Here is a 23,366-nt window from a genome sequence, read left to right on the forward strand (position 1 = left end):
GCTCATATATCTGCTCTGCAGAGTTTGGTTCTTTTGCAAGGAGTCTGAAGATTTCAGCAAGATATCTGGTACAAACCACCAAACATATAAACATTTAAACACACCAAAATATCTGGGTATGTTTAAAGCGTGAACTTGATTTTTTAGAGTTATGGGGGGGGGGTGTGACAAAAAGATGAACCAATAACACCACATTGCCTCCCAAGGGTGCCAAGGACAAGGGATTGGGCTGAATTGTTCCTTGATTAGAGTGAGCTGAGTGGCCATACAGTCACATTTTCCCAGTCTCATTTTACTGTGAGGCCCATATTTCATTCCAGGTATGGGAGAAAACAGCTTGAGATCTAAGTGTGTGCCAAAAGCCAACTCTTACCAAAGGTGTATTTCTCTTTCCTGCTCTCCTTTTGCTTCGGGGGCACCACCTGGCAGTGCTTGGGGATCAAATCTCTGAAGTGTGAAGCATGCACTTGAGCCCACCAAGCAGTGTCTGGTGCTGGGTCCTGAGAGAGCTCAGTGGGCTCATATTCTGCATGATTCCCTCCCTCCCAGCTTACTCCTGGCTCGCTCTCTGCTCAGGGATCACTTCTGCCAGGCAACCTAGGTCAGTCATGCGCAAGGTAAATAATGGCTTTACCCACTGTACTATCACCCGGGAACCTCAATTATCTTTCTTTTCTCTCTCTCTCTTCTCTGTCTTGCCCTGCCCTTCCTTCCCATTGCTTTGAGCAATTTCATAGCTATTTTACAGAATTCTAATGTATTTCCATGTTAAGTGAGGCATTTTGTTTTCCTGTTGCTTTGAAGCTTTAATTTTGTACTATTCAGTATTGTCTAATCCCTCTTAAGTTTTAAATGTGTTAGTAGCATGTTTGTACTTTTTAACCAGGGTGACACAATCCGCTTGAAGCATCCTACCACTCTTTCATATTATATACCCAGTCCCCCAAAAAACTTGGTTTTATTCAGTTGTAGGAGCTGTCCTCCAGGCACGTGGCTCATCTGAAAGGATTTAAGAAAATCTTGCTTCCACAATTAGCAAGTCCAGGAAATGTAGCCGATTTTTGTCCTCCTTACTCAGTTGTGGCGTTTTGCTATTGAACCTGGACAGCCAGCTAGATGTTAAATCTCAGAAAGCTTGAGGCTGGATAGACAGGACAGCCAGCAGGGAGCTTGCCTTGCAGTGGCTGACCTGAGTTCAATCTCTGCCATCCCGTATAGCCCCTTGATGACTGCCAGGAGTAAGTCCTGAGTGTAGAGCTAGGAGGAGCCCCCAAATCTAAACACCCCCACTGCCGTAAGAAGCCTAGAAAGCTTATCTTGAGTTCTCATTTTAAAGTTGTCATGGGATAACAAAAACATTTTAATTTTTTTTTCTTGAGAAAGTAGCATGTAATCCTTGGATTGTTACACTGTCATTAGACACAGAGTATTCATTACCTACAAACCCAAGCATGAGAAAAGTGAATATTTTCAGAAGTTTTAAGCTAGTGTTTTTATCAGGGTTATTGAAACAAAGCACTCTATATCTAGGTAAGTGAATTCAAAATGTTTAAGAAAATCTTCCTGCACTTAACAGACCTCTAGGTATTTTGATATATTTTGTCATTTCTAGGAACTTTAGTACCTGTGTTTTTGATCTTTGTTTTGGCTCTGTACTCAGTCACTCCTGGTGGGCTCAGGGGACCATATAGAATGCTGGGGATCAAACCCGGGTCAGCTGTGTGCAAGGCAAGAACCGTATCTGCTGTATTATCACCTTGCCCCTTGGGGCCTGTATTCTATTTAGGATTAGGAAGCTAGTGTATGAATTATGTGAGATTTTAAACTACTAGAAGCCTGAGAAGTAGCCCTGAGCTTATTTTATTTCAGTCAGTTTCCTTATGTGCCAAGAGAATTGGTCATTCAGATTTTTCAGATACACATGGGTTCTCCTTGTTTTATATTTGGGCCACACCTATAGCCCTGTGCTCAGGGGTTGCTGATGGAAGTTCCTGGGGTTGGCCATAAGCAAGGCCAACTTAACCCCTTGACCCCTGTTATCTTCCTTTTAAGATTTTATTTTTGTGTGTGGAGCCAGGGATTAAGCCCAAGGCCTCCTAGACAAGGCAAGTGTTCTACTTCTGAGCCACACCCCCCTGCAAATATACGCACATTGTACTGCTACACTTTGCCACTCTGCTTCCCAAGAACTTGGGAGAACACTTGGTAAAAGTTGTTCACCTCTCACTAATGAAAAGCCCATTTTCTATGCAATCTCTTCATCGTGAAGACTACTGAAGGAAGGGTGTTTTGGTTTTGGAGCCACCCTGTGATGCTCAGGGTCAGTAAATGACTTATCCGAAGTACTAGCGCTTTAGCTCTAAGGTTACTCATGTTTATGGGCCCACACCTATCAGTACTGGGGCAGGGGCTGAGTTGGGTGAGGCTGGGTGGCAAGGAGGACGTTCTGAATCATCAGGTCAGCCACCTACCAGCTGTACCATTGCTCTGGCCCCTTGAAGCAAACGTTTTTATTGCAAAAATTTAAATGTGAGGGGAGAGAATTTTATAGGTGTTCAAGGCTGGAGCGATAGCACAGCGGAAGGGTGTTCGCCTTTCACGTGGCTGACCTGTATTTGATTCCTCCGCCCCTCTCGGAGAGCCCGGCAAGCTACCGAGAGTATCTCGTCCGCACGGCAGAGCCTGGCAAGCTACCCATGGCATACTGGATATGCCAAAACAGTAACAACAAGTCTCACAATGAGAGACGTTACTGGTGCCCGCTCGAACAAATTGGTGAGCAATAGGATGACAGTGACAGTGACAAGAGAGAACTTGAACTTCTCCATAAGGAAAAAAGCCCTAAAGTTATTGAAAGTTTTTGTTTTGGGGCCACACATGGCGGTGCTCAGGGGTTACTCCTGGCTCTTCACTCAGGAATCACTTCTTGTGGGTTTGGGGGGCTGTATGGAATGCTGGGCATTGAACCCAGGTTGGCCATACATGACGTAAGTGCCCTACACATTGTACTGTTTCTCTGGCCTCAAATGACTTTTAAAGGTGAAGATAATATCTTGTGACTGCTATGATGTTTATATGACTTATTTGAAAAGTCAGGACATTAACTGCAAGAAGAGCTATTATAGAATTATTTTAGTTTGGCAATATATGTAAAGAGCAAATGTGATCTTAATGGTATTTGTCATAAACCAAATGTAGCCTAATTAGAGACATCCTTGGCAGCAGATGGCATGGTTTCAGTGGCAGGCCGATTTTCATTATCATGCTGTCCAACAGTGCCATCTAGTGGGTGGTGAGAAACTTGTTCTTATTGTGTGAGCAAAAATTTTTACTTACTCAATTGCATAATATTTGGATACCCTATTCTCATTCGAGTGGTTTATAGGCTGTTTATAAGTCAGTGTAATCTAAATACAAGTATCAATTATTTAATGAAAATCACTAGTGTAGACTTTGAGGAAGAATGAGTGGATTAGAGCAGTGCTTCTCAATCTTTTTCTTACCTTTATTGCTGTAGTGTGCCCCCAGCCCCCACTGCTTGATCCCCTAGTCCCAAGTAGTGTCACCCTTCCCTCTGCCCCCATTTACACCACTTTCTATATTTGCTGCATTATCCATTTCTTAAAGGATTAGGTTTCCTGAGGTAGTATTTGTATTAGCAGTGCCAGATACATATTGAGCTTTTTTGTCTAAATCAAAAAATCTTTATTTAGATACTGGGGTTTACAGTAGTATCTTATTACTTATGTTAATAAACTTGTTATATCAACAAAAGCGCTTTCTTGACCCATTTTTAACAAGCAGGAAATTGGCTGGTCAGGCTGAGAAACGGGGAGCAATATTCCCAATGGGCCGACAGGGCATAACTTTGTCCTGGGGTCTGCCCCTTCCTTTCTCAGTCTATCAGCTTTCTCCCTGCCAGTTTTGAAGGGTCAAATCCATTGATCAACTGCAGATGTGTGCACATGTACAAGTGCTGTTTTTAGTGAGTTCATTGTCTGTGTCTGTTTGCCTATGTAGAACACTTGAGTGTTGGAGCCAGAATGAAAAAAGTAGTAGAAATTAGACCTGGGGAAGCAGGATCATTACGAGAGATCAGAGTGATATGCAGTCCAGCAACTTAAAGGGTCTACGTGTTTTGGGGGCTGGAGCGATAGCACAGCGGGTAGGGCGTTTGCCTTGCACGCAGCCGACCCGGCTTTGATTTCTCCGTCCCTCTCGAAGAGCCCGGCAAGCTACCCGTGGCGTATTTTATATGCCAAAAACAGAAACAAGTCTCACAATGGAGACGTTACAGGTGCCTGCTTGAGCAAATCGATGAACAACAGGATGACAGTGACAGTGGTTTACAGTAATAATGGGGTTTTGTATACATGATTCCAACACCACAACCCATTACCTGTGTACCCACCTTCTTCCCCCAAAGACCCCAATATCCCTCCCTCCCAAACCACCACCCTAACACAATTGTGGCAGTTATCCCATTGTTGCCACCTTGCTGTGTGTCTTGTACCACATGAGATCATTCTGTACCTATCCCTTTCCTTATGACGTAATTTCTTGAAGTTTGGGTAGTCTGTAGTTCTACTCAGAAGTAACTTTTTTTTTTTTCAAGGCCCAAGTGGCTGGGGTCTATGATCCGTGTGTTCTTAATTTCCATTAACTCCTTTCATTCACTCAGCCTATGATTACTTGATCCTGTATTCTGTAACAGCGTGGTTGAGTCAGTTTCTGCTGATAGGACTATACTGGACACCCCAGTAAAGACGTTAGTTCCCATCTCATTTTAAATTTCATTTTTTTCTTTTTGCTTTTTGGGTCACACCTGGCGATGCACAGGGGTAACTCCTGGCTCATGCACTCAGGAATTACTCCTGGTGGTCTCAGGGGACCATATATGATGCTGGGAATCGAACTCAGGATCGGCTGTGTGCAAGGCAAACGCCCTACCCACTGTTCTAGCGCTCCAGCTCCTTAAACTTCATTTCTTTTCACTATCCCAGCTCTCCAAATTTTGTCAAATTTCAGTAAAGGCCAAGGGACTATATCAGAGTTGGACTCGGTTGTCCTTGGTACACTGCCTGTCAAAATGGAGGCCAGTTCTGGGAAGCCATATCTAATACATGTTCTTGGTATACTTGTCATTACCCCCCCGAGTTGAGATTTTTTTCGCAGATTATACAGAAAAGATGGGCAAATCTCCAGTCCTAGTTGCAGCTGGTTGGCTCATTTACAGAGAGCTAACTGAGCAATTGAAGTCAGCTGTGAAAAAAATCTCTCCAGCCAGGAACTCACTTTGTATGCAGCCAGTGACTTGGAGTTTGCCAACATTTCATTTTTGTTTGGAAGTCTCCTTGCTTTCATTAAAGAAACAGATTACTGTGAGTGGCAAAATGCTTTGTATATAAACTAGTTTAAACTGTCCTTATAAAGGTGTAGCTAGATCATTGTGTAACCAGGGATGTCATTTTGTAGTTAGGAAGAATCCTACTGACAAGTCTGGTGACATACACTATGAATATTGGCTACTTGCTAAATCCCAATTCATAATATATTTTGAGTAGCTCTTGAATGGGCTGGATCGACAGCACAGCGGAAGGGCGTTTGCCTTTCACGAGGCCGACCCGTGTTTGATTCCTCCGCCCCTCTCGGAGAGCCCGGCCAAGCTACCTAGAGTATCTCGCCCGCATGGCCAGAGCCTGGCAAGCTACCTGTGGCGTATTGGATATGCCAAAAACAGTAACAATGAGACTTTTTTTTCTCACAATGGTGCCCGCTCAAACAAATCGATGAGCAATGGGATGACAGTGACAGCTCTTCAATGGTTTAAGCCACTTGATTGGATTTGGGAAAGCCTCTCTACTACACTGGTGTCTAGAAATAGAACATGCTGGATCTATCTACAGATAACAAGTGGAGATGTGAAAAATTTTCTGAAAGGAAATCTGCCTGACAACCAGGTGTGAGGTTGGGGCTATACCTGGCAGTGCTCAGGCATTTCTGTTGGTGTTTCAGAGACCAAACCACGTTTGCTCACATGCAAGGCAAGTGCCTTAACCCATATATATTCTCTTCCCCAGCCCCTTATTTTTATGGGCGTTAGGATCCCAAAATATGTGGCAGAAATGAATTTTGACAGTAACCAGGAAAAGAAATTCCTATTCAGAGCTGAGTAAGTAAGAATATGGGAAGGGACCAAAATAATGGGAATGTGTCCCTTCACAGTCAGTCTTCTTGCAAATTCCTCAAATTCTGTCTAGTTAATACTATTAACTGAAACTGGGATTCAGATGTTTTCATACATGAGGAGCTGAACAAACAAATGGAAAAAACATTATGTTCAGAGTAATCTATTAGGGATCTGCTCAGTAACTCAACTGTCCAGCCTTCCCAAACATCAACAAATGCCTTTACTAATACAATAAACATGATTTTCTCTCTCCACTCCAGACTTACCAAGATTCCAAGCATGAAACTCATCCAAGGGTTAATATTCCCATCAGGTGGTTTTGTTCTGAAAGAAGTCACACCAACTTGTTTCTTCTTTGATTTTGTATTTCTAGTGTGATTAAAAAGATTATTCAAACAGCAGTAAGAGAAGATCTTATAGGTGAAAGTCAGACGACACTGATTCCTGGCAGACGTGAAGGGATCAGCAGGCACATTTGAAAAAAAAAAAAAGGTACTAATAAGTATAAAACTTTCATGCTCTTAGCTTGTGTACCAGGTAGGTCATTAACTTGACCAGTGCAGTGTAATGGCATTAATAGACTGACTGCATTGAACTGAAAGACGACAGAAATAAGATAGACACTAACTTGCTTGCAAGGTCACAACTTTTGGGGGCTAGGTGGGAGGCCTACTCTGGTGGTTCTTTGGGGACCATATATGCCAGGCATAAAACTGTTGGCTGCATGCAAGGTAGTGCCTTATTCTCTAAACAGGCTATTCAAGTACTCAAAGAGTACAACTTGTTACTCTGGTGGAGGTGGGGCGGGGGATACACCTGGCAGTTCTTTGGGGACCATGCAATGCTAGGGACTCAATCCAGATCGCCTACACGTGAAGCATGAGCTCCAATCTTTTGTGCTTTCTCCCCGGTCCCATCCACTTACTATTCTCAGATTAGAAAGAAAAGCTGTCCCCTCAATATCCTGCAGATGTCAGTGGAGGTCTACATTTTTGCAGTAAAGTTCAAATTCTTGAATACGATTCAAGCAGCAAACATACTCTATAATAGTCAGCTATTAAAACCAATACTTCAAATTAGAGGCCGGAGAGATAGCACAGCAGGCAGAATGTTTGCCTTGAACACTGCTAACCCAGGCTCAATCGTGGGCACCACATACAGTTCCCCAGAGCACAACCAGGAATGAGCCTTGAGCAGAGCCAGGTGTAAGCCCTCAGTACTGCCAGGTATGGCTTCAAAACCCAAAGCAACTCCCCCTTCCTCTCCCAGCCCCCACCCCCAAAAAAGAGCCTCTAAATTAAAACAATTTACCCACCCCAGGTCCTGTCCTGAGCAGAGGAAAGGAGCAGGTCTTATTTTTATATTCAGCACATGCTGACTAACTTGGCTTTTGCCTGCCACTTCTTCCTTCCCTCTCTTCTTACCCTACCACAAGCAAACAGCTATTTGATTTAAAAAAAGACATCTGACCCTACATTTAAAACCGGGTTTCTCTAACTTAAGTGTGTTAAAAAGTAATCAACATTGGAGGACTCTTACTCCTTTCTTTAGATGCTTCTCAGGACAAGTAAGCAGAGACGTGATGACCCAAAAAAGTAAAGAAAGCAAGAAGCTTCCGAGAAAAGATGGGATGGAAATGTTCCAGAAGAGAACATTTCCATGCATAAAACACTGGCAGTCACCTTGATGATAAAACCTCACATTAACTGTTTCCCAAGTTGGGCAACACTACTACATCTTTGGGGTGTGGGTGGGGATGCTGAAAGGATGTGGGTGGGGCACTTTCTACATAAGGCAGATGGGGGGGGGGGCGCGCTGTTTACTGAATTTTTCCTGAAAAAGGCACAGTGAGCCGGCAAACCTCTGCCCCAGTGTATATATACATGTGAAAGAAGAACTCTAGAAACAAGCCAATTTTTGATAAAGTCCTTTTAATGGAAAATGTAAAACCCCTTTCAACTTTAATGTACAAAGCCATATGTAACACTTGCACTTTAACAAATAAAGCAAGCCAATGTTTTAAAAAAATACATCATTAAATGTATATATGTATATATTTACATAGCATATTAAGTTTAATATTTAGCTTTAAAAGTTCACATAAATTTTACCAAAATGAGACAATTTTAAATAAATTACACCTTTTGAAAATGTTTAATTGTACAGTCAATAGCTTCAACAAAATATTGAAGTGTCTGTATTTAGTTATCTACTTTATATACTTTGTATTTTACAAATTTTACAATTATTTGGCAGTAATTTTCTCATTATGACATGAATGCTGTGCGATTCAGCAATTTTCCAAATGCAGGCGATAGCTGGTGTTTTTGTCCTATTCTCACAGTAACTGTCTCAATGTAGTGAAAAATATCAGTTATTTTAGTAAACTGTACAAGGTCACATTTACACTTGATCAACAATATAGCATAGATTTTTGTATTTTTCTAAAAATAAATACATCATCTTAAATCTGGCATTTTCACAAATATCATACACACTATAATACAAAACAGCTATGAAGCGCTGCTTTTAAAATTTAGCTTGTTTTAATAACATGGAAATCATAGGAACTGTGATATATGCTATACTGCTGCGGTGTCAATAACAAGTAATTACTACAAAGAGTTTCTTGGCACCGATGGTTTTATGAAGTTTAAGTCCTTGTGCATACATGTCATTCAAAAGTAATCTTAGTTTAACAGCTTAAACTGGATCACATCTAATTTTCTTCCATATCCTCTATTTCATCTTCATGCACCTTCAAAACTCTCACCATTTCCTTGACTGCATGATATAAGATATTTTTAACCTGAAAGAGATGATAAAATTTCTAATCACTTAAGCTGAAGATCACTGATAGGTCAAAAACATTTCAGTGGAGGAAAGCCAAATTTAAGAATTTAAAGTCTGAAAATAATGCAGGGGGCTGGAGAGATACTTCAAAGCCTTGAGCATACACTGCAGGCAGGAAGCCAGGACGGAGTTACTACACTGGTAGAAGCAACTCCCATGCACCACTCAGTGTGGCCTGTCTGTGGTTCCCCTCTCGGAAAAGTATGTCCCGGGGAGACAGCTCACAGGGCTGGAGGATGTGGGAGACCCGGGTTTGATCCCTGGTAACACAAGGATACCACTCCCCACCTCCCCACCACCTACCTCCCCAACTAGTAGTAGTTAAGTCCCCATCCCCATTTCCCACCCAGGATATGGCTCAAAATAAAAACATTTGTTGAGCCACCAATACCATACAATTAAAGGTTTTTGGGTTTTTTTTTAGTTAGTATCTGGTTGACTACTGTGATATATATTATGTGATGATAGAACACAAAAATATATGATGTGTTAAATATAATTACAATGAAATGTGATGAATTAGTCAATGTATCATATTTTGATACATTGCATGTATCATATTTCTGAATATGCATGTATCATATTTCTGAATATAAAATGACTGTGGAAAAGGAACTTGTTAGAAAATTCATCTCCTACCTGTAGTTTATCATCATAATTGATTTCTTCCTTCAGAAGTCTCAGTTCCTGCGTTAAATGAAACGACTGTACAAGATGTTCTGGAGACACGAAGTCTTCAGTTACCTGAATGCAGCTGTGAAAATTTTGTACCTATTCCCAAAACAGAAAGTTAAATATAACGCAAGTGACAGTTCTATCAGATTTTAGTTTCTCCCAAACATCAAGTGTATTTCAAAACAGAAAGTTGTATCTCTGCAAGGTTCACGTAGGATGATTTTGTAAATGGAATGAATATTTTAATTAAATGATGTGCAGTTTCCCAGAAATCTTTTAGACTGACAGATTCTAAATGACCAATATTTTCATGGTACATTTTTTTGGTTAAATACCTTGTTTTACTATTCAGTGAACTCAAATAGATGTTGATCTTAGCTCTGTTGGCTTTCAGCATTTTAATTATTTCACTATTTCACTATTACAGAAAAGGAAATACAAGTGTGGTTGTAAGTAAGGAACTGGGAATGAAAATTATTTTTGTGCCTTTAATATTAGCATATTAAATATATTCATTCCACTGGTATTTCAACAATATTTTCTATTCATATACATTTTCAACAATATTTTCACCTGAGTACCTCCAGGTATGGTCCAAGAATCACACAAGGCTTTCTAATATATGTGATTTGGGGGCCAAACCTAGAGTTGCTCAGGTGGCACTATGCAAAACCAGTGATCATCTAGGTGCTAAGTAAGCACCTTATCCCCTATACTGTCTCTCTGGTCTTATCTGAGTGGTTTTCAAAGTGCTGTTCACAGAGAAAAACCTCAGTATCATCTGAAGCTTGGTTGGATATGCGCAATCCTTATTTCCATTCTCAGACCCATTGAACATAAATTCTGAGGATTTGGTCCTGCAACCTGTGTTTACCAATCCGTCTAGGAAACTGTGTATGTATGCCAGCATGGCATGTGCTAGCTTAAGAGTTTGATATAAAGTGCTACAGTAGCATGACATAATTGATGAAGTCATTAATGAAAAGTTCTAGAACCTCTAAAGGGTAAATTATAAGTAACATTGTGCCTGAAATCCAAGTTAATATTGTGAATACAGAGGAGCGGAGTGATAGTACAGAAAGCAGGGCGCTGGCAGCCCAGATGGTCCTAGGAGTGCTGTCAGGAGTGGTAACTAAGTGTAGTCAGGAGAAAGCCCCGAGGACTGAGTGTGACCCCAAACCAAACCCAACAAATTGTGAACACAGCTATTTTCTCTGAATTTTCTCCCACAACTACATTATCACACCTTTCAAAACAAGGTAGGCTGGGATTGTTTTTATACTTGATAATTGTGTGTCAAAATATATAGCAAAAAAAATATTGCACTGGATCACTCAAAATTTAATGAAATAGAAACGAATCTGCCATTGTATGTTATATATGCTACATCAATCTATTTTAATGTTTTAGATAACTTCTTTTATCATAGGTAAAATTTATTCCCTATAAAACAAAATTTCTATGTATCTTCCTGCTTACTACCTATATAAATACTAAATTCCAACTGAGTAAACTTAAACTTATTTAAAGTAGCCAGACAGGGGTTGGAGCAATAGTACATCGGGTAGGGTGTTTGCCTTGCATGCGGCTGACCCGGATTCAATTCCCAGCCTCCCATATGGTCCCCTGAGCACTGCCAGGAGTAATTCTTGAGTGCAGATCCAGGAATAACTCCTGTGCATCGCTGGGTGTGACCCAAAAACCCAAACGACAACAACAACAACAACAAAAAACCCTATATAGGAATATAGGAAAAGGCCTTATTTACACATTCACATGTTTGTGGAGAAAATACGTTTATATGTTTACATGTACATTTGTAATAACTGTGGAAATCATACTGTTTCATTCTGTACTTGTGATAAAGTAACTTCCATATTAACATTTTTTAAGTTCTTTTAGCTTTACAGATATTCTAAGGCATGGGAAAAGCAATGAAAAAAAAAAAACCCACAAAAAACACAGATACATATCCTAAGAGCTTACATTCCAACAGGAGTTAAAAGGCAGTTAAGGAAAAGTAAATTATGAAGCAAGTATGAAAAAAAAGGTGATGATAGGAATGGAGGAAAACAAAGCAGGAAAGAACGCAAGGAGTTGCAAAGATAGTTTGCAGTGTTAAACTGCATGTCATGAAAGATTTCACTAAGGTGATATGTAAGCAAAGTCTTAAATTTAGAAGATGAAGCAGCAAGACTTTCAAATTACCTGAGAGGAAGGATTCCAAACGAAAGAGTTAGCAAATACAGTGGTCCTGTGGTGGTGGGAACTGTTTAGTGTACATGAAAATAGCCAAGAAGACCAGCACGCTGAAGAGGAGAAAGGAGGAAGCAATGTGGTACGGGTAGTGTGTGCATGCACGTGTGTTTTGGCAACACTAGGTGTTTAGGGGGTGGGTGGATAGTATTTCCCAGTGGGATTTGTGGGACTATATGGTGCTGGAAATTGTACATGGGTCTTCTGCATGCAATGCATAGACGCAGTCTTTGACCTATCTCCTGGCACTGAGAAAACTTTTTTTTGGGATTCTGTGCCACATTCAGGGATTACTCCTAGCTCAGTGCCTGGTGTCAGGCCTGCTGGTGCTCAGGGACTGAACCAGAGTTAGCCTTATGCAAGGAAAGGGCTGTAACCCCTGTACCATCTATCTCTCGCCAGAACAGTGTTGCTTGCTCTTGAAAAAACTAGCTTCTTGTCTTTCTCTCTCTCCCGGGCAAAGAAGAGAGGCATGTCATGACTGGTTGCATCTTGTGGGAGAAAGATGAGATACACTAAACCTTTTGTACAGTTTACGGTTTGGGGGTCTTACCTGGTGGTGCTGAGGCTTAATCCTGATGAAGGAGACCATGTCAGGGATTGAACCCAGCATGAAAGATTAGCACCTTAACTACTGTACTATCTTTTTAGCCCTGCACTGTTTGATTTAAATCGTATTAAGATATGCTATTTTCAAAAGAAAATATTAAAGTCTTCAAAAACTGTACTGAAATAATTAAATGTCTATATGCAAAACACTGAATTCATACTTTATATCATATTCATAAGTAAACTAAAAATGGGTCACATGCCTAAATGTAATACAACTATTAAGGAAACACAATTTTTGTGACCTTGGGCTAGAAAAAAAATTTTCAGGTACAAAGAAAAAATATACCAAATAAAAATAAATGGCCAACTGAGTAACAAAATCAGAAAATTCTGAAGGTTTTTGGAAGACACTAAAAACAGAAGGCCAAGCCACTGACTGGAAAATACATATGTAGAGCATTTATCACATAGTAACTTACATGAATGAGCAACAATCAAGACCAATAAGGAAAGGGAAAATCCTATTACAAAAATGGACAAAAATATATAAATATACATGGACTAAAAAGATATTAAATAAACATGTGGGTGGAATATGGTTAACATAATCAGATAGAATAAAATGTAAATTAAAACACAATAAAGATACCAAATGCACTTAACTCACATGCTTAAAAACAAAACAGTGTTACCAAGAAGTAGGGGAAATGGAACTCACAAATATTGCTATAGAGGGCTGGAGTGCTAGCACAGCGGGTAGGGCGTTTGCCTTGCAAGTGGGCGACCTGGGTTCAATTCCCAGCATCCCATATGGTCCTCCGAGCACCGCCCAGAGTAATTCCTGAGTGCAGAGCCAGGAGTAACCCCTGTGCATCGCCGGGTGTGACCCAAAAAGAAAAAAAAAATTGCTACAGAGATGAGAAAAAGTTCATTTGAAGGATAGCCTGGCAGTTTCTTATAAAGTTAACCATACATTTATCATCTGACCAGGCAATCTGATGACCAAGTGACCAAGAAAACCCATGGCCCTATAAAATTCCTTACATGAATGCTTATAATGGCTTAGTTATCACCCCAAACTGGAAACAACTCTAATGTTATTCGATTGGAAAAGAGGTACTTTTATTTATATTATGAACCCAGCAATAAAAAGGTACCAAACCCACTGACAGCACAACATGGATGCAACTGAAGTGCATTATGTTAAGGAAAACTAGATTCAAAGACTACATTAAAGAATTCAAATTATGTAACATTCTCATAAACGAAGAACTGTAAGGACAGAAAATAAATTATATAGTTGTAGGAGTACTTGGGTAGTAGAGTGACTGAAAAAGGGCAAGAGAATTCTGTGGAGTGACAAAACATTCTATAATTTGTGTTGTCACACACACACACACACACACCTAAAACTCACAGAACTATGTTAAATAGGATACATTTTATTCTTGAACTGCTAAATAAAAGGTGGAGGAAGGCACTGTCCAGTTTAAGAAAATTAACATTGGATAAATTGACTTAGAACTTAAAGGGAACCCATTTGTATTTTCAAAGAATTATTGCTATTTACAAAAACATTCATAGTAATACTTCTGTCAATAGGATGGTCCAGAGGATATTCAAATTTTAAATACAGATTAGCTGTTTTCTGGTAAGAGTGTGGTCAAAAAGAAAAAAAAAAAAAACCAACAATACAAAAAAAAAAATCTAACCACCAAACAAACCAGTAGTTTTCTTCAGAAAATTATTGCAGAGATAAAGGTAAATCACTGTGTTTATACTTCACATCAAAAATGCCATTAAGACCTAAGGATAATAAACATAACACCAAACTTGCTATCTTAAAAAAATGAAACAACTGGGTCCCAGTGGGTAGGGCACTTGATTTGCAGTCCTCCCAGCACTACCAAGAGTAACTCCTGAGTGCAGTCAGGAGTAACCCCGAAGTTAAATGCCATTTTGTACTTTTCTTCTATGTTCTCTAAATTGTCCTAACCATCTATCTCCAAAATAACAAGCTGATTTAGAAAAAGGAAACAAGAGAAAAGTTAAATTCAAAAACCAAAATTGTTTCCTTCAGTAATATGTTTTAGGAATTGGTTGTTATCTACCTGATGAAGTGCTCCTGCTGGTAAGACAATGGCATCACCAAGGAACTGTATAAGGGTATAGGTTTTAACTCCATATTCCTCAAGTAGTCTTTGGCGAAGTTTTTTGTTCACATACCAACTCTGATCACGTATTGGGTCATGTTCTGGTAGAACTTCAAGACCTTGTTCTTTTGAAACCTGTGTGAATTAGAAACACACATATACTAGTGTAGAGAAAAAGTACATCTTTAAAGTAGAGAAAAAGTAAATATTGCCCAGCTAAGTTTCAATTCTTTAAAATTCCTTAAAAAAATAACCTTACACGTGGCCAACCGGAATTTGACCCCCAATATCTGATATGGGTGTGACCCAAGCCCCCACCAAAAACCAAACAAAAACAAAAACTGTCTTATGAAACAACGATGACTGGGCAGTTGCTTGCAGAAATACCTCTGGACTTAATTACTAAAATACCAGAATTCTAAAAATGCGCGGCTGTGTGACATCATATGCTCTTCATTATCAGCAATAGGAAACAAATTATCTAATGATGCCTTTTTGGCAGGTCTGACTGTTGGGGGAAAATTCCAAATAATAATAGTGGGTTTTCTGTCGAAAATTGAAAGTAATCAAAGTAAAGAGAGAGTAAAGTGAGAATCATCTGCCACACAGGCAGGGTGGGGGGTGGGAGGGGGGGTATACTGGGGTTCTTGGTGGTGGAACACGTGCACTGGTAAAGGGATGGGTGTTGGATCATTGTATGACTGAGACTTAAACCCAAAGCTTTGTAACTGTTCTCATGGTGATTCAATTAAAAAAAAAATGTATGCAGAGAGGCAGTTAAAGGCAATTGGTTCTTTCCAATCTCTTCTAAGTTTCTAGTAAGTTCTCTCTGACTTGTAACAGTACAGAGTGAGGAAAATCTTAGTTTAGTAGAGAATATTTCCTCCCCCCCCCCTTTTCGGCAGGCATGGGTCACCCCTGGTGGTGCCAGGAATCAACACAAATGTTTATCAAATGGTTCATTTTTTAAGAATAAACTGCCTATAATTTATAGTGATAAGCTACCCTCAAAAAAATCAATTTCTATTATTTCTTAAAATATTTTTTACAAGTACTAGGTATAGCACAACTGGTCTCTGGAAACAAACTTTTAATTCATTCAGAAAGACACAGTATAAGAAAAATAGCATTAATGTTCTCTTAAATTCCTAATTTTAAAATGTAGAAAGCACTTGGGCAAAGATTTTTAAATAAAGGTTTAAAGGTTGATATAATTACTGTCATTCAAAATCTCCCAACAACTAAAAGGTATGATTATTCAAGTAAGTGATGTACAGGACAGCAGTCAATAATATCAAATTAAAACATCTTTTTTCTAATTCCAAATTGCTTCATTATACAGCTTTAATTTTTGCTTCATTATATAGTTTTAATTTTTTTACTAAAGTGACAAGGGGTTTGTAAACATGTTTATAGGGTAACCAGATCAGATGGTTTCAATGCTTAGGCTCACCCCCAAGGTTTTAGGGGATGCTGGGGTAAGGAAATGGGGATGAGATGTTGAACTTGGGCACCAAGCACGCAAAGTCTGTACTGTAGCCCTTTCTGCTACCAGCCGGCCTTTGATATCATCTCCCTTTAGTAGCAGTACTGCTCAAGGGGTGCACACTATTTTTTTCAGTAGTTTTCACACAGACCTGTCTGTGGTGTATCTGAAAATCACATACACCAGAGCTGCCAGGCAGAAGTTGCCAAACTGCCAAATCTAAGTTTGAGGTATGCAGGTGGCACCGAATATTAAACTTTTAGTAGCCTGGTGCTATAGTTACTGAGAGTTATTGAGATATGTCTGATGACAAGTGAAAAGATATTTTACCCTTTTTTGGGGGGTGCACAAGGCACAACTGGTGGTGTTCAGGACTTAGAGGATACTGGTGATCGAACCAGGGTCAGCTGTGTGCAAGGCAAACGCCCTATCTGTGCTATTACTCTGGCCCCAAAGATTTTTGACTTTTTGTGACAAAGATCTCTTCCTTCCTTGATGCAAAAAGTTATTTAACCTCATTAACAAATGCCAAATCAAGTTGCTTTAAAAGTAGATCCTGGGGCCAGAGTACACAGTGCTAGAGTAGAGTACTTGCCTTACATGTGGCCAACCTGCAGCTGTATCCCATATGGTCCCCTGAGCATTGCCAAAAGTAATTCCTGGGTGTGCCTCCAAAACAACAAAAACAAACAAAAGTAGATCCTGAGGCAGGGTAGATGAAGGGATGGACACATGTTCTGCATGAGGAGCTTCTGTGCTCAAATCCCTGACACAGAGCACAGCACTGGGAGCAACACTCAGAAACACCATGTTTCTGAATATCCCTTCGAACCTTTCTCCCTCCCCTCAACCCATAACCCCTACTAATATGGCTTCTAGAATCATGGATTTCATACTTAACACTATTATCCAAATCTATTCAACAAAAAAATCCTTCCTCAAGATAAAGAAATTATTTGTGACTCTAATACCTTTTGAAGAAATTCCCTTATCTTGTCAATGTCTTTCCCAGGAAAAATATGCCAGAGAGCACCAGGTATTTCACTTGAGTCCTTCAATCGTTTTCTTAAAATATCATCTAAATCTTCTTCCTCAAATTTCTTCAGTATTGCTGAAACAGAGAATACTTTAAAATTAGTCATTAAGTCTAACAAAGTCAATGCCTGACTGTATCAGTTCTTTACCAGTTCATTTGTTTTCTACAAATCTCAAGTAATAGGATATAAAAAAAGCCCAAGAGCTTCAAACTAACTTTCATCCTGTCCAAAGAATAGGTAGCAATGCACTGTAGCACTGTCATCCTGTTCCATGAATTTGCTCAAAGAGGCACCAGTAACGTCTCCATTGTGAGACTTGTTACTGTTTTTGGCATATGGAATACGCCATGGGTAGCTTGCCAGGCTCTCAGAGAGGGACGGAAGAATCGAACCCAGGTTGGCCACGTGCAAGGCAAACGCCCTACCCATTGTGCTACTGCTCCAGTCCAAAGTCATCATAAATGATTTGTACTCACATATATTTTTTTCTGTACAAAGGTCTTTCATGATCACTCTTAAATTAGAAGGTCTGCATAACTAGTTATAAGGCAGGCAAGGATACATGATCTTTAATATCTGAGTATGTTCAATGAGGCAAAGGGATCGCTTATTAACTATGACTAATAGAAGAAAAAGATTTCTGATTAATTACTAGGGGACCTTATACTTTATCAAAGTTGACCTATAATCAAGTGTTTGCATTATAAATTGCTTCAGGCTGCAATTTCAAGATAGTTTAATTCAGGGCATTTTTCTAACTCCCTCACAAACTGAAACTGATGTTATCTATGCATGTAAAGGGACAAAAACCCTTTTCTTACTAAAAATTCATTTTTGAGGATCTGTGATATATAATACTATTAATAATGGTTTCCCATGTACATAATTCTCACACCACATCTATCACCAGTGTAATGCGCAACCCCCACCCCCAATCAATGGATTGGAGTAGTTCTCCTGCTATGCTCTGCCCTTGGCCATTAGTTGCTACCTTGCTTCGTACCTTTAGAACCCACATTAGAGTGACTAAGGTCATCGAAACTTTTTCTTTCTAAGCATGGTCTATTTCTAAGTACACAGAGGTCTTTCTATTTTCTGACTTCAGAACAGTGAACATTTATGTATGTATTTAGGGTTTGGGGCCACAGCAGTGCTCAGGAAACATTAGGTGCTGGGAATAAAACCTGAGTTGTCTGCATGTATATTGCTCCAGCCCTGACAACAGTATTTTTAATAACTAGCAGTATTCTTTAAAAAAAAAAAAGTATGGCCTCAGGGTCAGGGAGACAGTACAAGAGTTCAGGTACTAAACTGACCCTGGTTCAATCCCTGGCCACTGCATAAGGTCTCCCAAGCACCATAAGGAATGATCCCCGAGCACAAAACCAGCAAAAAGCACTTAACACCACCTCATATGATCTGAAACTATCCACTGTCCCAAATTTATGGCATGCTACAAAGTATACACCAACTATTTTCTAATTTGTGACAGTAATTTGGCTATGAGAATTTCTCAATTTAAACATGCTTTACAATGAGTCAGATACTATGCTAAAATTTTGAAATCAGCATTAAATTCTAGTCAAAACTTTAAATAATGAAATCAGAATACTCCACTGCCAACTACAATTTGAAAACTTTGCTGTTAATTCTGAGTAATACTAGTAATTATTAATAATTCAGAGCACTTAAGTATAATAAAAAATTATAATTATTTAAGTTTTTTACCTGCTTTTGAAAGTATGCCATTTCCTTTTGCTATGCCAACATAGACAAGAATATTTACAACATCAGAAACTTCAACATGGAGATTTGTTGTTCCTATGTCGTGATCTTTAGCAGCAGCTACACCTGTATATAAAATATATATTTATTTGAAAGAACATTTTATAAGCCCTGGAAATTTCTGCCCCAAATCAACTGAAGGAAGTTTAATTATAATGAGTTTTAATTTCCTTATTATTTTTTTCTTGGGGTGGCGGAGGAGAGGGGGTATTGGGCCTGGCTCTGCACTCAGGAATTACTCCCGGTGGTGCTTGGGGGATCATATGGGATGCCAGGGATTGAACCTGGGTCAGTCAAGTGCCAGACAAGCACCCTGCCCACAATACTATCTCTTTGGCCCAAATTTCCTTATTCTAAAATCTGCCAAACCAAGTGCATAAACCATAATAGCCTATTAAAAAATATCATGCCATAGTCCAGAAAGCTACAACACTGACTAAGGCATTTGCCCTAAATGTAGCTGACCTAGGTTTGGTCCCCAACATGGTATCCTGAGCAAATGGCCATGAGTAGTCCAGAGAGCCGACAGGTGAGGCCCCAAATAAAAACAAACCAAATCAAATTAGTAGAAAACATGAACACTAGATATGAAATTATAAGGATTAACAGATACTATCTCTCTGGCCCCCAAGTACTTGAAGGGGTTGGGGACATGGCTCAAGTGGTGGAGTCCCTTCGGGTATGTAGAAGGCCCTGGGATCAATCACAAACACTAAGCAGCACTCTGAGCGCTCCAGCTGTGTGTCCTGAATGCCAAATAGAAAACAACTGAACCTAACAAGTGCCTGATAGAGAAATATTTCAATGGATTAATAATAAAACAGATTAGTAGAACCTAAAAGCCAGAAGGTAGTTCAAGTTTGACAGAATTCCAAATGGGAAGAAACAGAAACATACTCACCGTAAGCACTGCATAACCTAGGTCCTAGATCAGGACGTACAAAAAATGCTGGCAAATGAGAGGCCAAATTGAACTTTCCTTCGGGATTACAGTATTCTGGTAATGGCAGGCTTTTTAAAAGATCTTCATATCTGAAGAACAACAACATTGCCTTCTTTTGAATAAAGATTTACACTACTTTCAAGCTGTTCAAAACACAAGTTAACCCTTCCCAAAGATTTTGACAGGTAACACTCTTCTTAATCAACTTCATTATGAGTTAAAATGAATGCATCACACAAGGATATGATTAAAATTATAACTCCACTTCCCTAATCATGGAAAACCATAAAAGAAAGGGAGGACTAAAACAAGTCCTCCTCTGACATGAGTATACATTCCTTCCTTTGTTGTACTAGTACTAGTGGGCAGTGAGAATGAAGACTTTCCCTGACTATTTTATTGTGGCTATTTTCTGGTATCTACTTTAAACCAAGAAGACAATGCCTCAAGGTCACAATTATTTTTACTTAATTCTACTCATGGGAATAATTTCATCTCAACCTCAAAATGCTATATATTAAAATAGTGTTTCAAAGGTCTTACCTCGCAGGCATCATAGTCTTGAAGTCTTCTCCAGAAGGACAATCTTTTAATTTTAAAACAACTGTTTCTCCAGTTTTCACTTTTTGTCGTTCTATGAAGAGTAAAGTGAATTACTAAGAAACTTAATTGGCCTTTAAATTTTTATCATGTTTGGAAAGAAATGAAAAACAAATGATATAATTGTCGGGAAATAGGTAATGAATGACTAAGATTTTGTTCTCTCTCTATATATACATGTATGTGTACATATAAACAAAACTGCATTATATATCTGGAATACTACCAAAAACCCAAATTATTTAAGCAATTGTCTTTATCATACTACTAAAATTAGTCTTACGTTTTTGCTTTTTTCAAGACGCTTCAGTTAAATTACACAATTTATTTTCCAAAGTTTTTGAGGGTGGACAAAAATAATTCCCATATGATGAAACAGTATAAATGCTATTTATGGCCAAAATTAAGTAGAATGGAGCCAGGAATAAGAGCCATCTTTATCCAGTACTACTACTACTACTACTACTACTACTTTTTTGCTTTTTGGATCATACCCGACAATGCTCAGGGATTACTCCTGGCTCTGCACTCAGGAATTACTCCTGGTAGTATTTGGGGGACCATATAAGATGCTAGGGATCGAACCTAGGCCAGTGTGTGCAAGGCAAATGCCCTACCTGCTGTACTATCATTTCGGCCCTCTAGTACTTCTTTTTATAAGGCAACAAAGTAATACAGACGTCTCAAAGATTCAAAATCTATTAAACAATAATTGCTATTTTATTATTGTGGTGGTGGTAATCGTGGTGTTTAAGAAACAATGAAATAAAAGTAGATCATACTTGACACTTCTTCAAAACCATCCCAGAATTCCTTAACATTGGCATTTGAAATGATGCTGTCTTTGCAGTTGAGAAGATCAGCTTGGTTGTCTCCAAAATCAAGACTAATCGATTCCGCCTTCCACAAGCTGTTGTTCATTTTCTTATGCAAACCCGAAACCACTGCAGGCTTATAAATAGACAGGTTAACAGTTAAAAGATTTATTTTCTATACTTGATTTTATATGTGCAAATAGCAAAATGGACTTTTCAGGATTAACAACAAATCGTAATAGAAAAAAAAGAGCTCCTGATTTAGAAAGACCTCATAATAAGAAGCAATGAGTAATACTAAGAAGAGTACAGAGTCAGCTGTGAAAACAAAAGTATAAATATACAGCAATCTTTTTTGTTTCTTGGGCCACACCAGGCAATGCTCAAGGCTTTGTACTAAGAAAGCATTTCTGATAGTTGCTTGGGGGACTCAAATGGGATGCTGAGGACCAAGCTAATGCACCACGCAAGGCAAGAGCCTTAGTTGCTGTCCTATTTCTCCAGCCCAAAATAAATAGCAATTTTCTTGAAAAACAATCTGAATGATTACACTACAACTATTTTTAGACAGCAGAAATACATTTTTTTCTTGTAGGCTAATTTTTATATAACCCACAAAATATGTGACTTTATTATAGCTCACATACATTCAGTATCATTTAAAAATACGTATTTAACATCACAAAGTTTATAATAAAAATACTAATAATCTGAGTAATACGACTAACTTCTGAGTCTACTAGCAGATTCTTTTGAAATCCCATAAATTCACAAATGACTTCAAGATTCTGTAATCTCAAAACCAACAACAGAAGATTTATTTATTTATTTTTTCTTTTTTTTTTTTTTTCTTTCTTTTTGGATCACACCAGGCGATGCACAGGGGTTACTCCTGGCTCTGCACTCAGGAATTACCCCTGGCGGTGCTCAGGGGACCATATGGGATGCTGGGAATCGAACCCGGGTCGGCCGCGTGCAAGGCAAACGCCCTACCCGCTGTGCTATTGCTCCAGCCCCAACAACAGAAGATTTAAAGTTCTAGAATTACAAAGATAATAAAAAAATCTTTGTGGCAAGAACAGTAAACATTTCCCAGGTTCTTTTGTTTAAAAAAAAAAAAAAAAAGAAAAAGGTGGAGGCCGGAGAGAGAGGTGCGTGCCTTGCACTTGGCCAACCCACATTTGATCCTTGAGCTCACCAGGAAGAATTTCTGAGCACAGAGCCAGGAGAAAATCGCTGCTCACTCACTGCCCAGTGTGGCCCCAAAACCTTATAGGAAAAAAAACAAACCAAAAAGACCCCACCTCCATTATGCTGTCTGAACACAGAGAATGCAAAGTTGTGATCAAGACTTTTGTAAGACTCACTAGGCAAAAGTGATCCTTTTTTTCCAGAGCACTGAAAACAGGAGTAGCTCTGGTATTACCCAGGTGCTGCCCCCTCAAAGCAACTCCCCAGCCAAGCCTTAATCAGCGGGCTGGAGAGACAGCTCAAAGGGCAGAGCATGAGCTCTGCATGCAGGAGGCTGGGTCTGATCCTCTCCTTAGCAAGGTCTCCTAATGCCCAAGCAGAGCTAGGAGTAGCCCCAAACAAACAAAAATATCCTGCCCCCCAACTATCCAAAAAATCCTTTTGTCTATAGAAGATAGTACTTAAAAATTTATGAGAAAGTCTTAGCGCCATAAGAGAACAGATTCCAGTTGTTTTATCAAAAATATTAGTCAAAAACAAAAGGGGCCAGAGTGAGAGTTCTACGTCTGGGGAGGCTCAGTCTCAGTCCCTCTCACTACCTAGTCCTGTGAGCACCATCATCAGTGACCAAGCGAAGCCTCTACCATCCACCCCCAGCCCCAACCTCCTAAAAAAGTAAAGAAAATCTAGGTCTTTCAAACAGTTTAAACGTGCAAAAAAAGGCCATATCCAAATCATTAAAAAAAAAAATCTAGTGATTAGATAATTATTACAAGCCTGTATTATACCTATCTAGTACAACTCCTGTACAGCCCTTTGCCACTCTTTCT

At 39.3% G+C, this 23,366-nt stretch overlaps 1 protein-coding gene across 3 annotated transcripts in view; it reads right to left on the reverse strand.

Moving 5' to 3' along the window:
• Window positions 1–8,110: 8,110 nt before the first annotated feature.
• Window positions 8,111–23,366, reverse strand: part of JMJD1C (jumonji domain containing 1C) — a 217,069-nt gene continuing 201,813 nt past the window's right edge. For all 3 annotated transcript variants that reach the window (XM_055138890.1, XM_055138889.1, XM_055138891.1), the window contains 8 exons: window positions 21,313–21,481; window positions 20,474–20,564; window positions 19,889–20,019; window positions 18,931–19,053; window positions 17,137–17,276; window positions 14,638–14,814; window positions 9,683–9,814; window positions 8,111–8,999 (listed from right to left, as the gene is read on the reverse strand). In XM_055138890.1, the coding sequence (XP_054994865.1) occupies window positions 8,910–8,999; window positions 9,683–9,814; window positions 14,638–14,814; window positions 17,137–17,276; window positions 18,931–19,053; window positions 19,889–20,019; window positions 20,474–20,564; window positions 21,313–21,481 (1,053 nt within the window). In that variant the 3' untranslated portion in view covers window positions 8,111–8,909. The remainder of the gene's footprint in view (window positions 9,000–9,682; window positions 9,815–14,637; window positions 14,815–17,136; window positions 17,277–18,930; window positions 19,054–19,888; window positions 20,020–20,473; window positions 20,565–21,312; window positions 21,482–23,366) is intronic.

Source organism: Sorex araneus, chromosome 5, assembly GCF_027595985.1.
Source record: "Sorex araneus isolate mSorAra2 chromosome 5, mSorAra2.pri, whole genome shotgun sequence".
NCBI classification, from domain to species: Eukaryota; Metazoa; Chordata; class Mammalia; order Eulipotyphla; family Soricidae; genus Sorex; species Sorex araneus.